At 39.9% G+C, this 13,359-nt stretch overlaps 1 protein-coding gene across 1 annotated transcript in view; it reads right to left on the reverse strand.

The window, feature by feature from the left end:
* The window catches only part of LOC142140493 (stomatin-like), a 45,135-nt gene that overhangs the window by 13,112 nt on the left and 18,664 nt on the right, over positions 1-13,359 (reverse strand). Inside the window, exon 5 of the mRNA XM_075198215.1 lies at positions 2,590-2,672. Coding sequence (XP_075054316.1) covers positions 2,590-2,672 — 83 coding nt within the window. The remainder of the gene's footprint in view (positions 1-2,589; positions 2,673-13,359) is intronic.

The following is a 13,359-nucleotide window of genomic DNA, read 5'->3' on the forward strand; positions in this document are numbered from 1 at the left end:
GATTCGTTATTTGTTTTGTTTGACTCCTCTAAACGAGGATGGCCAGCCTCTAAGCAATTGATTGCTAGGTGGCTTACTTCTACTATTAAGCAGGCTTATGTCAGTTCTAACAGACCTGTACCAGATCGTATTGGAGCCCATTCCACCCAATCACAGGGGGCGTCCTGGGCTGCACAAAATAGGGCCTCAGCTGACCAGTTGTGCAGAGCAGCCACGTGGTCCTTGGTCCATATTATCAATTCAATGTGTTTGTGTCAGCAGACGCTGCTTTTGGCAGTAGTGCTCTATGTGCCGGGCTGACCCTCCCTTAAGGGGGTTGCTTTAGAACGTCCCCATGGTAGCAGTGTCCCCCAGATAGGATGAAAGAGAAAAGAGGATTTTTATACTTAACATAAATCTGTTTCTCTGATTCCATCTGGGGGACACTGCGATCCCTCCCTTCTGTTCTTCAGCTGTGTGGTCTCTGGTTGTCTCCCCTTCCTTGGGACTTTATACTTGGACTGGAGAGGCTACAAAGGGGGTGCAGAGGAGGGGGGGTTGTCAGCTTTGATACATTAACAAAGTTAACCTGTTAAGTGCCAACTCCACTTCCTCTCTCACAACCCATGGTAGCAGTGTCCCCCAAATGGAATCAGAGAAATAGATTTATCATAAGTGTAAAAATCCTCTTTTTTCACCCAACCTAGCAATACAGCTTTAAAAGAAAAAAATCTGGTAAGACCGTGTTATACTATGTGACCAGAAGATGGCAGACAATGAATGTAACATTTTACTTAATCAGCAAGAGGTTACAATTTCCAAACTCCTGTTATTAATCATCAACTTCTAAAGTATAGTACAATTAATTAAAGGTATGTTCAGTTATTAATACTCATAGTTTCAATGTTCTGCTGTTCAACAAAAAAACAAGCCTAATACATATATACCTTATACAATATTCAGCAAATCATTTCCAGCTTTGCTACTGAGCTGGTGAATATAAGTATGACATTGGTGGAACTTGTTGTTATACAATTTCCATTATGTCATGTTAATTATTCTAATATACTTTTTTACTCTTTAAATACTCATCTTCAATAAATATTTACTTATAAGGCCTAAATAGTAATAACTCACATCTAACATACAGAAATATAGAAGTGTAATTGCATAGTTGGTCACTACTAAAGAATAGAGGCATTTTCAAGGACAGCAATGTAGAGACAGATCATTAGATCCTGAGACTGTCCCTGGAGACTATGTATATAACTTACTTACTGTATATAGTATACATATGATTTCAATATCCTAGTAAAATGTACTTATAATACTTATAATATTCTGACATCAGAGTACCAAATATATTTTACAATGCTGAATCTCTACCTAAACATACTTGCCAACTCTCCCGGAATGTCCGGGAGACTCCCGCATTTTGCGAGAGTCTCCCGGACTCCCGGGCGAGTGTGGCAATCTCCCGAATTCTGCCCACTTCACTAGGAAGTGCCCCACTTCCTAGTGAAGTGGGCAGAATTAGATCCCAAACGCCGCGATTCCCGGTGAATCGCGGTGTTTGGCCCCGCCCCCCGCTGTCAAATGACGCGTTAGCGTCATGACGTCACATGGGGTGGGGCCAAAATGACGCGATTTTGGCCGTCCCGCCCCTCTCACGCCCCCCTCCATTGCCTGGCTCCCGGAAGAGAGCTGAAGAAAGTCGGCAAGTATGACCTAGTACCTTCTGCTTAATTTGTGCCAGAATGTAGTGGGACTGTATTGTGACAGTTATATCCTGCAGCTCTGTTTCTGACAGCTCCAGAATTTAAGGGGGGGAGCTGGAGCCTACTTTCAGGGACCCTGCACAAGACAGGTTTCTAATCCCCCTCACAGTAGAAGAAGGTGATGTGGGTGTTCTAAGGAGTAGGTAGGTTATTAAGTGACAAAACATTTGATCCCAATATTCTGTTTGCTATTCTGTTCTATCGGCCAATACTGTTCTCTCTACTGTGCTGTGGAGTTCATTCTCCCCCGCTGTCCTCCGTCTCGCTTATCTCCTCCTCAGTGCTCCTTGTCTTCTCTCATGATGCTCTATCGCTCATGCACCAGAGTCTCAGGTGCATTCAGTTAAAAACACCAGCATCTCAAACTGGTCTCTGATTGGATGGTCTGTTGGTGTAGTAGGAGGCTCATTGCGCCATGGGGCAGGGCTCAGCGCACCTCACACAGTTCCCTAACAGGAGGCATTAACCCTTGCTTTAGTGTACTGATGCTGAACATTGCTTAAAATCAAAGAAATAAAATTTACATCTTAATACACTACACAGCATTATCTCTGATCATACATTTAGTCAAAGCAAGAACATTAACAAGAAAAAGACTTATAGATATAAGAGTAAATGGGGATTTATAATCCCCAGTTCTCTGGCACTGGCTGTCACACAAAGTGTGCCAGTATCTACAAGTCCTGCCCAAGTAAGTGGTACTTAGATAAATATAAAAGAATAGCTGTGTAAAAATACACATAGTGCCTTAGCAAAACAAAAAATGAAATCCATTCTGTATGCTTTGCTCGCTCTCACACTCACATATATTTACTTAATAATTAATACTCACTTCTTGGGGAGGGACTGAAAACGACACAGTTCTCAAATCAAGTCGACAAAAATCATCGGTGCACGGGAGAATCCAGAAAATCCCTACAACAGGAAAACAGTGAATGAACCCATGAATAATACGGACATATTTTTGTGCGCACATATGCCAATGTATTAACCACATCAAAATATACAAATAATACACATGTAATAAAGGGTTCTGATGTCTTCTTACTCTCATGACTTATCTTATATATAAAAATAATTGGTCTGTTTGTCTGTCCGGTTATGCATTCGGACACGCCTGCACCAATGCGAGGTGTTCAGTTGGATCCTGGGCAAGTTTTAGGGGGGTTAGGGTCCCGGTGGTGTATGTTGGGCAGAACTTTGACCCTGGGAGCCTGTTCTGAGCCTTCCACTGCATGGATTTGGATGGAGACTTCACAGACTGGTAACATTGGATCCCAGAAGACATACTAGGGGGGTAACGTCCTGGTCGGACTTCCCATTGGTGTACACTGGGCAGATCTTTCACCCGGGGGGCTAGTTCTGAGCCTGCAGTAGGATGGATTTGGATTACATTTAATATAAAAACAAAAACAACATTTTCTCTGTACAGTGTTGCGGTATTGGCAGCGCTACATAAATGATGATGAAATGCTGATTTATACACAAGGCACAGCCACCCCGGGAGAGTTGCCTCTTTAATTTTTTAATTAGTAACACATATAAATTATACAGATTCTGCGGATGAATGGAATTAGTAAGTTTTACTTACCCACAGAACCTGCAAAATTTACATGTGTCAGTAACTGAAGGGATGAGTTAGGACCAATGTAGGCAGATGCTCAGGCTTCTTTCAGAAGTTCATGCTCGTATCAATGCACTAAGCATTGGCTCATACACTCCTTCCTCATAGGACAAGCCTGTAGCATTCATCCTTCCATTTCCATTGCATATACTGATAACTGCATCCATGGTAATAAATGAAGTCATACTGGTATGTTGGTAAATAGCTAAAAAGACAGAGACATCCAGGGTAGCTCCATTCAAACTGACTCTGTTCTATTATTCCACCACTAAGTTTACCTAGGGCCCCGATGAGATGTTGGCTGGCAGCCACCGAGAGTCAGGAGCTTAAACCTTTCCTATCTGATCCTCCCACTTTCCTCATAAAGTCATATATTCTCCTAAAATATACATACCCCACCACCTAGGAGTTCCAAAAACATGTTTCCTTATTTGTGACTTGTATATGGCAGAGTTCCATTTTCATAAACAAATACTGAGCCAGTCATCCTGACCAGTTCACATCACTTTAGTGCAGAGATCCGTTGTTGCTAAAGTTGTGTTACTCTGTGTCTTCCTACATCCTTGGCACATCACAGCACTCCATTCTCCACAGCACTCCATCCTTGGCCCATCACAGCACTCCATCCTCCAAAACGACACATTCCATCCTCACAGCACTGGGGTCATGAATTCGATTCCCGACCATGGCCTTATCTGTGTGGAGTTTGTATGTTCTCCCCGTGTCTGCCTGGGTTTCCCCTGGGTGCTCCGGTTTCCTCCCACACTCCAAAAACATACTAGTAGGTTAATTGACTGCTATTAAATTGACCTTAGTCTGTCTGTCTGTGTGTGTGTTAGGGAATTTAGACTGTAAGCTCCATTGGGGCAGGGACTGATGTAAGTGAGTACTCTGTACAGAGCTTAGTGGCGCTATATAAATAAATGGTGATGATGATGACATCTTTACCAAGCCTGATCCAGAATAAGGCCCGGATATTATTGTTTAGATCCCTATGTTCCATCTTCTACCCCAGTGATGGGGTACCTGACATACTACAAGAACCGCATGTGCAGCACTTGAACCTTCAAACAGGAAGCGTATTACTAATGTCAAGAATTAAAAAACAGTCACAAAATGACCTTCCCTAATCCCAAAATGCCCCGACAGGACCATTCTTTGCTTCAAAATTCCACCACATGCCACAAACCTCCCCCACAAGCACTGAAGCCTCACTTTCCATATAATGCCATCATTCAGACCTCCTCACATGCCACTCGGACCTCTGCACATACCACACAGACCTCCCAACATGCCACTCAGACCTCCGCATATGCTACCAAAACTCAGATCTCCCCACATGCACAATAAAATTAGATGCATCGCCTCAACTGCAATGTGTCCATATAAATCTATTTTAACATTTTAGGCAACTATATTGCAGCCTGGTTGGGATTCTACACTAATGTGATTCAGAGTGGTCAGAAGTCAGTGTGAGGAGCACTGCTCAAGCGGGCACAAATGGGCACAGGCAAAGTGGAGCCGAGAAATGGCGGCTGACAGTACAGTGCCAACCCCTCTGGCACTTTCCTCCCAGAGAACTAAAATAGCATGCTCCCGGATGTGTGATTTCATGAAACCTTCCATATTTTTACAACAATTTCTTATATGAGAACTATTAAATGATTACTATATTATCCTCTTCCAAATATAAATATATAAATAATCATTTTTTCTTTAAGAGGTCCAGCAATAAACACTACCTATACAAAATTTCCTAAAACAGAAATTGCATTAATATAATACGGTCGACTGAAGCTTCTGTTGCAGAGTGGTGTGAGGAAGATATTAAGTTACAGCTAATTACAATGGTGGTTCTTGTGAGAATATCGTATTTACAAGTGATAACACCTCAGGGACTTTTAAATGCAGATATTTTACCTGTCTCAGATTACAATAAGCATCCATGCAATGTTCTACATGTTCTATCAAAACATACTTAAGTTACCCCACATCAAAAATAAGTAAGACGTTCTATTGAGTCTTTTAATAAATCTTAAATGTAAGTCATATTATTGCAATGGTTTTATATATTTGATTTGTAATGTCATATTTTGATAACATGCTAATATCACCCATTTCACAGACTAACATCACTTTAAGGAGTCCAATGTGCAAATATAAAGTGTTTCTTATCTGCAAGTGCTTTCTATATACAGTTTGTCATGATCCAGCACTCACTTGAGCCTGCGTGACGTGTGTGACAAAGGCTTGATTAAAAACAACTACTTGGGGATATATTTACTAAGCTGTGGGTTTGAAAAAGTGGGAGATGTTGCCTATAGCAACCAATCAGATTCTAGTTGTCATTTATTTAGTACATTCTACAAAATGACAGCTAGAATCTGATTGGTTGCTATAGGCAACATCTCCACTTTTTCAAACCCACAATTTAGTAAATATATCTCCTGGTCTGTTTAAAAATGATCAAAACTCTGGGCCTGATTCATTAAGGCACGTATCTGACGATTTTGAGTGTATTGTACGCAAAACCACTCTGCACATGCCCAGAGAAACAGAGATTCGCCTGTATACACAACCAATGTCCGTGCGAAAGTGAGCGTATGGAGCACTTACGACAGTATACGACTTTAGGGAGTGAACTGGGCGGGGAAGGGGTGTGTTGTTATATTCGCTGCAAAATAGTGACATGCCACACTAGATCGCACACAACCACGGCTCTGCGGCCGTGAAAGTAGGTGGCATTTCTGTCGTATCTCTTACACCAGCTTGGGGTCTAGTCTAAGTCCAAGCCAATAATGTTGACAGCGCTGGATAAACACAGTTGGACACTCTCGTCATCTAATGCCAGGGCGAACCATACACCGGCATACACTTCTCACATTATAAACCATTATAAAAGACTTAATGATGCACACTTACATTGTGGGAGTTTATAGTGTACTTGACCTGGTTTATTATTTGTCTTGAGAGGTATGTTTTATGTGCCTAATGCACTGCATGCTCTTTATTTATTTATTTTTTTGCAAAACTGTATTCATATATTTATGTGCCACATTTTCCCTGCCTTTAGCCAAAATAAAAAACAATAATAAAAAAAAAAAAATTACTAAAAAGGAATAAAGACAAATGTAGAACTAATAGAACATTTTTAAATGAAATAACTTTTTTTGTATTTTCTAGTTTGTTTATTTAGTAAAATGGAATTGTTCAAAACATTGGTGTGTGTGTATATTTTAAATAAAATAAAATAAAATAATAATAATACATGAAAGTTTTTTACCCCTGGTGCACTACAGGTCCCAGGATGGGCAGGTTGCCATTATGTAGCACTAGTACTACAAGCACAAGCATACACCATGGCTGCAAGTATAGAGTGCCCCAAAGAAACATGTAAATACAACAGACACACAATTGTAAGCATCATTTTTAATGCCATAAATTACACACACATTATTGGTTACCTACATGAAGGGTCTGTAAGCTGTAATACATTGTGTTATTCAAATAAATCCAAAACCCTGGTAGGTGATGCAAAATCAGCTTCCCAGCAAAGTAAGCTCTTTGTAAATACATTATTTATATTATTTACTACACATTAGTATACATTTAAATAAATAAATAAATACATAGCTGAGTTGAGTGTAGTTGTGTTGTGTTTTTTTTTAATAATAAATAACCGTAAGCTTTCTTTGCAATGGAGATGACGTGATCGGACGTACGAGTGCGCCACGTCACTATTATGTGACCTAAACGGCTTGTGAAAAAATTCATCTTGCTACTTATTTTGAGATCCTTTCCTTGATGAATTCAGGAGAGCACAACTCATAAACACGTGCGTAGAATATGGGACGCAAGTTGCTTCCTAATGAATCAGGCCCTCCTTGTCTGTGCAGTAACTTTGCCTTGCCAATTATGCCACCACCAAGGCTGACACTCTTAGGGCTAGATTTACTAAGCTGCGGGTTTGAAAAAGTGGGGATGTTGCCTATAGCAACCAATCAGATTCTAGCTGTCATTTTGTATAAGGTACTAAATAAATGAAAGCTAGAATCTGATTGGTTGCTATAGGCAACATCCCCACTTTTTCAAACCCGCAGCTTAGTAAATCTAGCCCTTAATCTGGTAACCTTTGGTTCTTTCTTTAACCTAAGCTATCACAATTTACTTTCATCAGAGTTATCATATACCAAATGATCTCCCCTAACCCAGAGTTATCATAAACCAAACGGTCACCTCTGTTTCAAATATGTAGTGTTCTAAAACCAAGTCTGCCGCGTGAATTCATAAGAACACAGAGATCTGAACTTATTAAGTGTAATTTAATAAGTAAATATATCCACAATGCTTAAAATGAAACAGACAATTTACACATTTCATAGAAACATAGAATTTGATGGCAGATAAGAACCACTTGGCCCATCTACTCTGCCCAGGATATCCTTATGTCTATCCCAAGCATGTTTAAATTTCTCTACTGTATTAGCCTCTACCACCTCTGATGGGAGGCTATTCCACTTATCCACTACCCTTCTGTGAAGTAGTTTTTCCTCAAATTTCCTCTGAACCTACTTCCCTCCAGTCTCAGTGCATGCCCTCATGTTTCCCTCCTGTACCTTGTTCAAACCCTTGATATATATGAAAGTTTCTATCATGTCCCTCCTTTCCCTTCTCTGCTTCAAACAATACATATTAAGATCTTTTAGCCTTTCTAGGTAAGTTTTGTGCTGTAGGCCATGCACTATTTTAGTTGCCCTTCTTTGTACAGTCTCTAAGGTATTTATATCCTTCTGTAGATTTGGCCTCCAGAATTGAACACAGTATTCTAGATGAGACCGTACCAATGACCTATACAGTGGCATTATTACTTATTTCTTTCTACTACTGATCCCTCTCCCTGTGCAACCAAGCATCTGACTTGCCTTTCTCATTGCTATGTTACATTACTTACTTGCCTTTCAGTCACCTGAAATAGTGAATCCTAGATCCCCTTCCCCCTCAGAAAAAATAACTTACTCCTGTGCGCTCATACCTCAGGAGACCTATTAAGTCTAGAAAGTGAGAAACCTATGTTGTACTCCTTACAAAGGATTGCTAATCCTTAGTGATCCAATAGAAACAAAAATACACAGTAAGGTGCACCAGTAAAAATAAATATTTATTACATAATATACATATATAAAATACACAAAATGAATACATATATAATAAAACAATAGAAATAGAAATAATAATGCTATCGTTAAATAGTACCAATCCCTAACTAGGACCGACTTGGACAGAAACAGACAAATCCTGATATGGATTACAAAAAGATGCATCGTTCACAATATAAAAAATTACTCATAAACCTCAACATGTCTGTGTATGAAATATTATAAAAGTGAGTGGCCAGTTCACGTAAGGTACCCGTATATATAGAAAAAGGAAAAAAAAATCCAAAGGTGGTTCTAACAACGGAGCATGACAAATCTTGTATGTAGTCAATAATAATAATGATAGGTCAAAGTCCTGGAATGATCTCACCGATAAATATTGAGGAATCAGTCTTATATATATTCCTTGGAATAATCTCACTTATATGTATAGAGGAATCAGTCTGACATATATTCAGTCTTGATATATGTGACAGAATGGCCTATGCCACCCTGTCTGGTGTTGCTGGGAATTGACTGGGCTTACTTTGCCACCATTCCCTTTCGGCATCCCAAATGCGCCCTCTAACCACAGTAGGAGAGGCTTACAAATGCTGCCACCACTGGACTCCTTACCGGCATCCAGTACCGGATTTCTTCTGGGTAATTGACGCTGCTAGTGTACCGCATTACTGGGGTACCTGGGCTGGTACCCCTGACCTCTTCCTACAGGTCAGGGGTGCTGTGAATGGATCCCCCCTGGCCTATCACACTGGCCAAAGCTGCTGGGTAGCGGGCAGAGCAGTGGTAACGGAAAGCAGGGTGCAAACCTCAGACAGTCTGGAATAGATTAGAGTTGGGTCTAATCTGTAGGTCACAGGAATAGAAAAGTTTCCAAGCAGGTCTTTGAAGCAAGTGATGTTTATTTGCTCACACTGGTTGAAGATACAAGTGAGCAGGTAAGATGAAACAAGAAGAAGAATTTTTAATACAAAACAGTGCTTTTATTATACTGTTTTGGACACAGCCACACAGGGTAACCCAGCCCCCTGAGGTCTGAGCTATTTTTAGTATCAGGATGCAATATGTTTACCCAAACATGAATTTACATGCAATGCAAAGCCAACAATATTTACACTTATCTGTGAACTTGCTGTGATTTCCTGCACTTTGTTATAGACACAGAGGAGATCTAACAGAAAGTCTAATTAAACCTTTGTGCGCCTTCAGGTGTTGGACCCTCACACAAAAAGGTCTAATTAACATGAGATTAACATGGGTCCTTTCTTCAGACAGTTGCAGAATACACAATTCTCCACTCTATTGCTGACTTGAGAATTCCCAAAGAAAAATTACAAAATCCCCAAACAAGTAATTTCCCTACACCAAAGTACACAAAAGACTTCCTCAACAAATGCTTATTAAACCAGATATATACCTCAGAAATAATGCATTTCCTCTAGGAAAGTAAAAACAAAAACCAAGGGGTAAATGTATGAATCACCGGATTCTTCATCTCCGGCGTGTTCAGCCTCTTCAGCGCTTAAATTTAAAGCGGCGCTGCATTGCAAAGAGAAACTTCCCTTTACAATGCAGCGCCGCTTTAAATTTAAGCGCTGAAGAGGCTGAACACACCGGAGATGAAGAATCCGGAGATTCATACATTTACCCCCAAATTTCCTCCCCTGGTCTCAGAAATAAAGATATTTCCTTTGCCAAAATACACACAATATCAAAAATAAGTACATTTGCAATTATATAACTAAGCACCCTGCGCTATTTCCTTTCAGTAAATTTATACCATAAGTGATCCAGTCACAATATATATATATATATATATATATATATATATATATATATATATAGACAGAATGTAAACAGACCTCACTGTGAAGTAGTCTGCAGGTTATTGGGGAAAGGCTCTCCCTCCATATGGTTCACACAGCCGACAAGAAATCACGTTGATTCTCTCGGTGGGGACATGCACCTCTGTTTCTGACCCTAGTTAGGGTATGGTACAATTTAACGATAGCATCATTATTTCTATTTATATTATTTTATTATATATGTATTCATTTTGTGTATTTTATATATGTATATTATGTAATAAATATTGCGTAAACAATTGAAGAAATCCACCACATTTAATTATTTTTACTGGCGCACCTTACTGTGTATATTTCTTCCCTTTCATCCTCAGTAGTTTTCATTATGGTGCCATTAATACTGTATTTAGCCTTTCGGTTTTTGAGACCCAAGTTCACGATTTTGCATTTTTTGGTATTAAACTGCAGTTGCCACTCTCTTGACCATTCCTCTACCTAGATCATCAATCATTTATTTATCCTTCCTGGTGTGTCTACCCTGTTGAATATATTTGTGTCATCTGCAAAAAGGCATACTTTCACTTCAATATAATTTGCAATGTAACCAATAAAGATATTAAAAAGCACTGGTCCAAGTACAGATCCTTGGGGCACTCCACTGGTAACCTTTCCCTCCCATTCACTATAACTCTCTGTTTTCTATTCTGCCACCAAGGTATTTTCCATTTAACCATCTGAGAATCCAATCCCAAGCTTTCGAGGTTATTTAACAGACAGCAATGTAGGACAGTGTCTAAAGCCTCACTAAAATCTAGATAAGCTACATTTACTCCCCCCCCCGCTTGACCTATTACTTTAGTAACCCAGTCAAAAATGTCAACAAGATATGTTTGACACATTCTCCCCCCAGTTAATCCATGCTGTTTGGGATCCTGTAACTTACTGGATTTGAGATATTCTACAATTCTTTCTTTTAAGAGCGTTTCCATCAATTCCCTACTACTGATGTAAGGCTCACTGGTCTGTAGTTGTTAGCTTCTTCCTTGCTTCCACTTTTGTGCAGTGGGACAACATTCACTCTTTTCCAGTCCTCTGGAATAACTCCTGTAGCTAGTGACTAGTTGAAAAATTCTGTTAATGGTGTTACCAGCACCCCTTTAAGCTGTTTTAGTATCCTTGTATCCCATCTGGCCCCGTTGATTTATCCACTTTCAGTTTTGAGAGTTCTGTTAGGAACTTCTCCTCTGTATTTCATGTAATTTTAAACAAATATTTGCCCTGTTACATCTTGGTACTTGGGAAAAAACATGGTTGTTCTCAGCAGAGTAAACAACATCATCATAAGAGACATATTGAGATAGCATTCTACTTAATACATTTTCTCGGAATTATGTCCTCTATCCCCACTAGTTATGAACGCACCAGTGTTACATCAGCCCCCGTGTCTCTGAACCTCACATTTACCTTTTTACCAACAGTGACTGTTTGCATGTTGTCCTTCTGGCTTCCTTGGGGTCCAGCTACACACAGGATCGTTTGGGAAGAATGCAGGGAAGGTATGCCCCCAGAAGAGGGTGTAGAGTTCGCCTTTTCTGTACAGGTAGCACTGATGTGCTGCACCTGGTTGCATCCAGAACAGGCTTTGCCCCCACCCTCTCAAGAGAAGAATAAGAAACAACAGGTTAAGGTGCTGAGGGGGCGGTGTTACACCTCCTGGCGGCCCCCCTTTCCAGGCAGACTGCCCTGGCAAAAAGTCCCTCTTTTAGCTGCAGGTGCCCGAGTGACAGTATACTTGTCAGCCAATCTAGCTGCCTCCGCAGATGATGCAGGGTCATGATCCACTGCCCATTCTTTCACATCCACTGGGCACAAAGAGAGAAACTGCTTCTGGATCATTAAATATTTCAGAGCATCGAAGCTGGTGAACTTTAACCCCCCAATCTACTGTTGGTAAGAATCAGACAAGTCCTGAATAAGTATCAGAACACTGCGCTTTAACTCTCTGAACTTTTGTCTATGAGCCTCAGGGTGAAGTTAAAACGCTGCAACAGGGAACTTTTGAGGAAAAAGATCTGCGATGGCCTCTAAGGCTTTACCTCTCAGACCAGGTGTTAAGTACTGTGCCCATTGATCTTGGGGCAGTCCATACTGTCGGCGGGTCTTTTCATATCTTCACAGAAAAATGTCCAAATCCCAATCTTTCTCCAGAGCAGGGAAATGTTTTCTCGTTACTCCAACGTGGAACACAATATTCAATCATAAAAAACTGAAAAAATGAACAGTGTGATGCCGCAACAACAATATATTTTATTAATTGAGAGTAGAAATCCGTATGTTATTGAATCCTCAAATAGTTGTATTCTTCAAATATTCAGAGGATAAAATCCCCCCTATGTGATTATACTAACAATGTGAATATGTATTCTGATGTCATCAGAATATACATAGATTGCCCACTGATGAAATAACCCCTTTTGGTGTTTCACTTACAGAATAAATTTTTGATTGTAACCTTCTTATAGGTATCTTTGAGGAAATTTAAAATGATACTTCTTCTAATAATAAACAGCTTCGGGTAAAAAAAGATGTTTCTCTCATATGGATACCATAATATTTATATGAAGAGAAAAAGAGAGAATTCTAGTGTAGAATATCAAAATATTTAAAACATTTTTTACAATCCAATTCCAAATAAAAACATGACAGAGAGTCCAAACACTCCTCCCAGACTTATGCACGAATTATCTCAGGTAAAAAGATCTTTAGTTGTCCGGACCAGCTGGAACCAATCCGCAATGTTAGATGTTAACAGTAGAAGAGAATATACTGTCTGTCTCCCAACTTCAGGCATTTTAAACAAGCATCACAAGTTATAATGAACAAATCTGGCATTAAAGCAGGGATGAGATTCAGAGCCTTCACAGGTAAAGGCTTGGAGGGTCTGTACTGTGGAATTGGGGATGTTATGAAAACTGATGTACAGATAACTGTAAAAGAAACATCATAACAACAGAACA

Source organism: Mixophyes fleayi, chromosome 2, assembly GCF_038048845.1.
Source record: "Mixophyes fleayi isolate aMixFle1 chromosome 2, aMixFle1.hap1, whole genome shotgun sequence".
NCBI classification, from domain to species: domain Eukaryota; kingdom Metazoa; phylum Chordata; class Amphibia; order Anura; family Limnodynastidae; genus Mixophyes; species Mixophyes fleayi.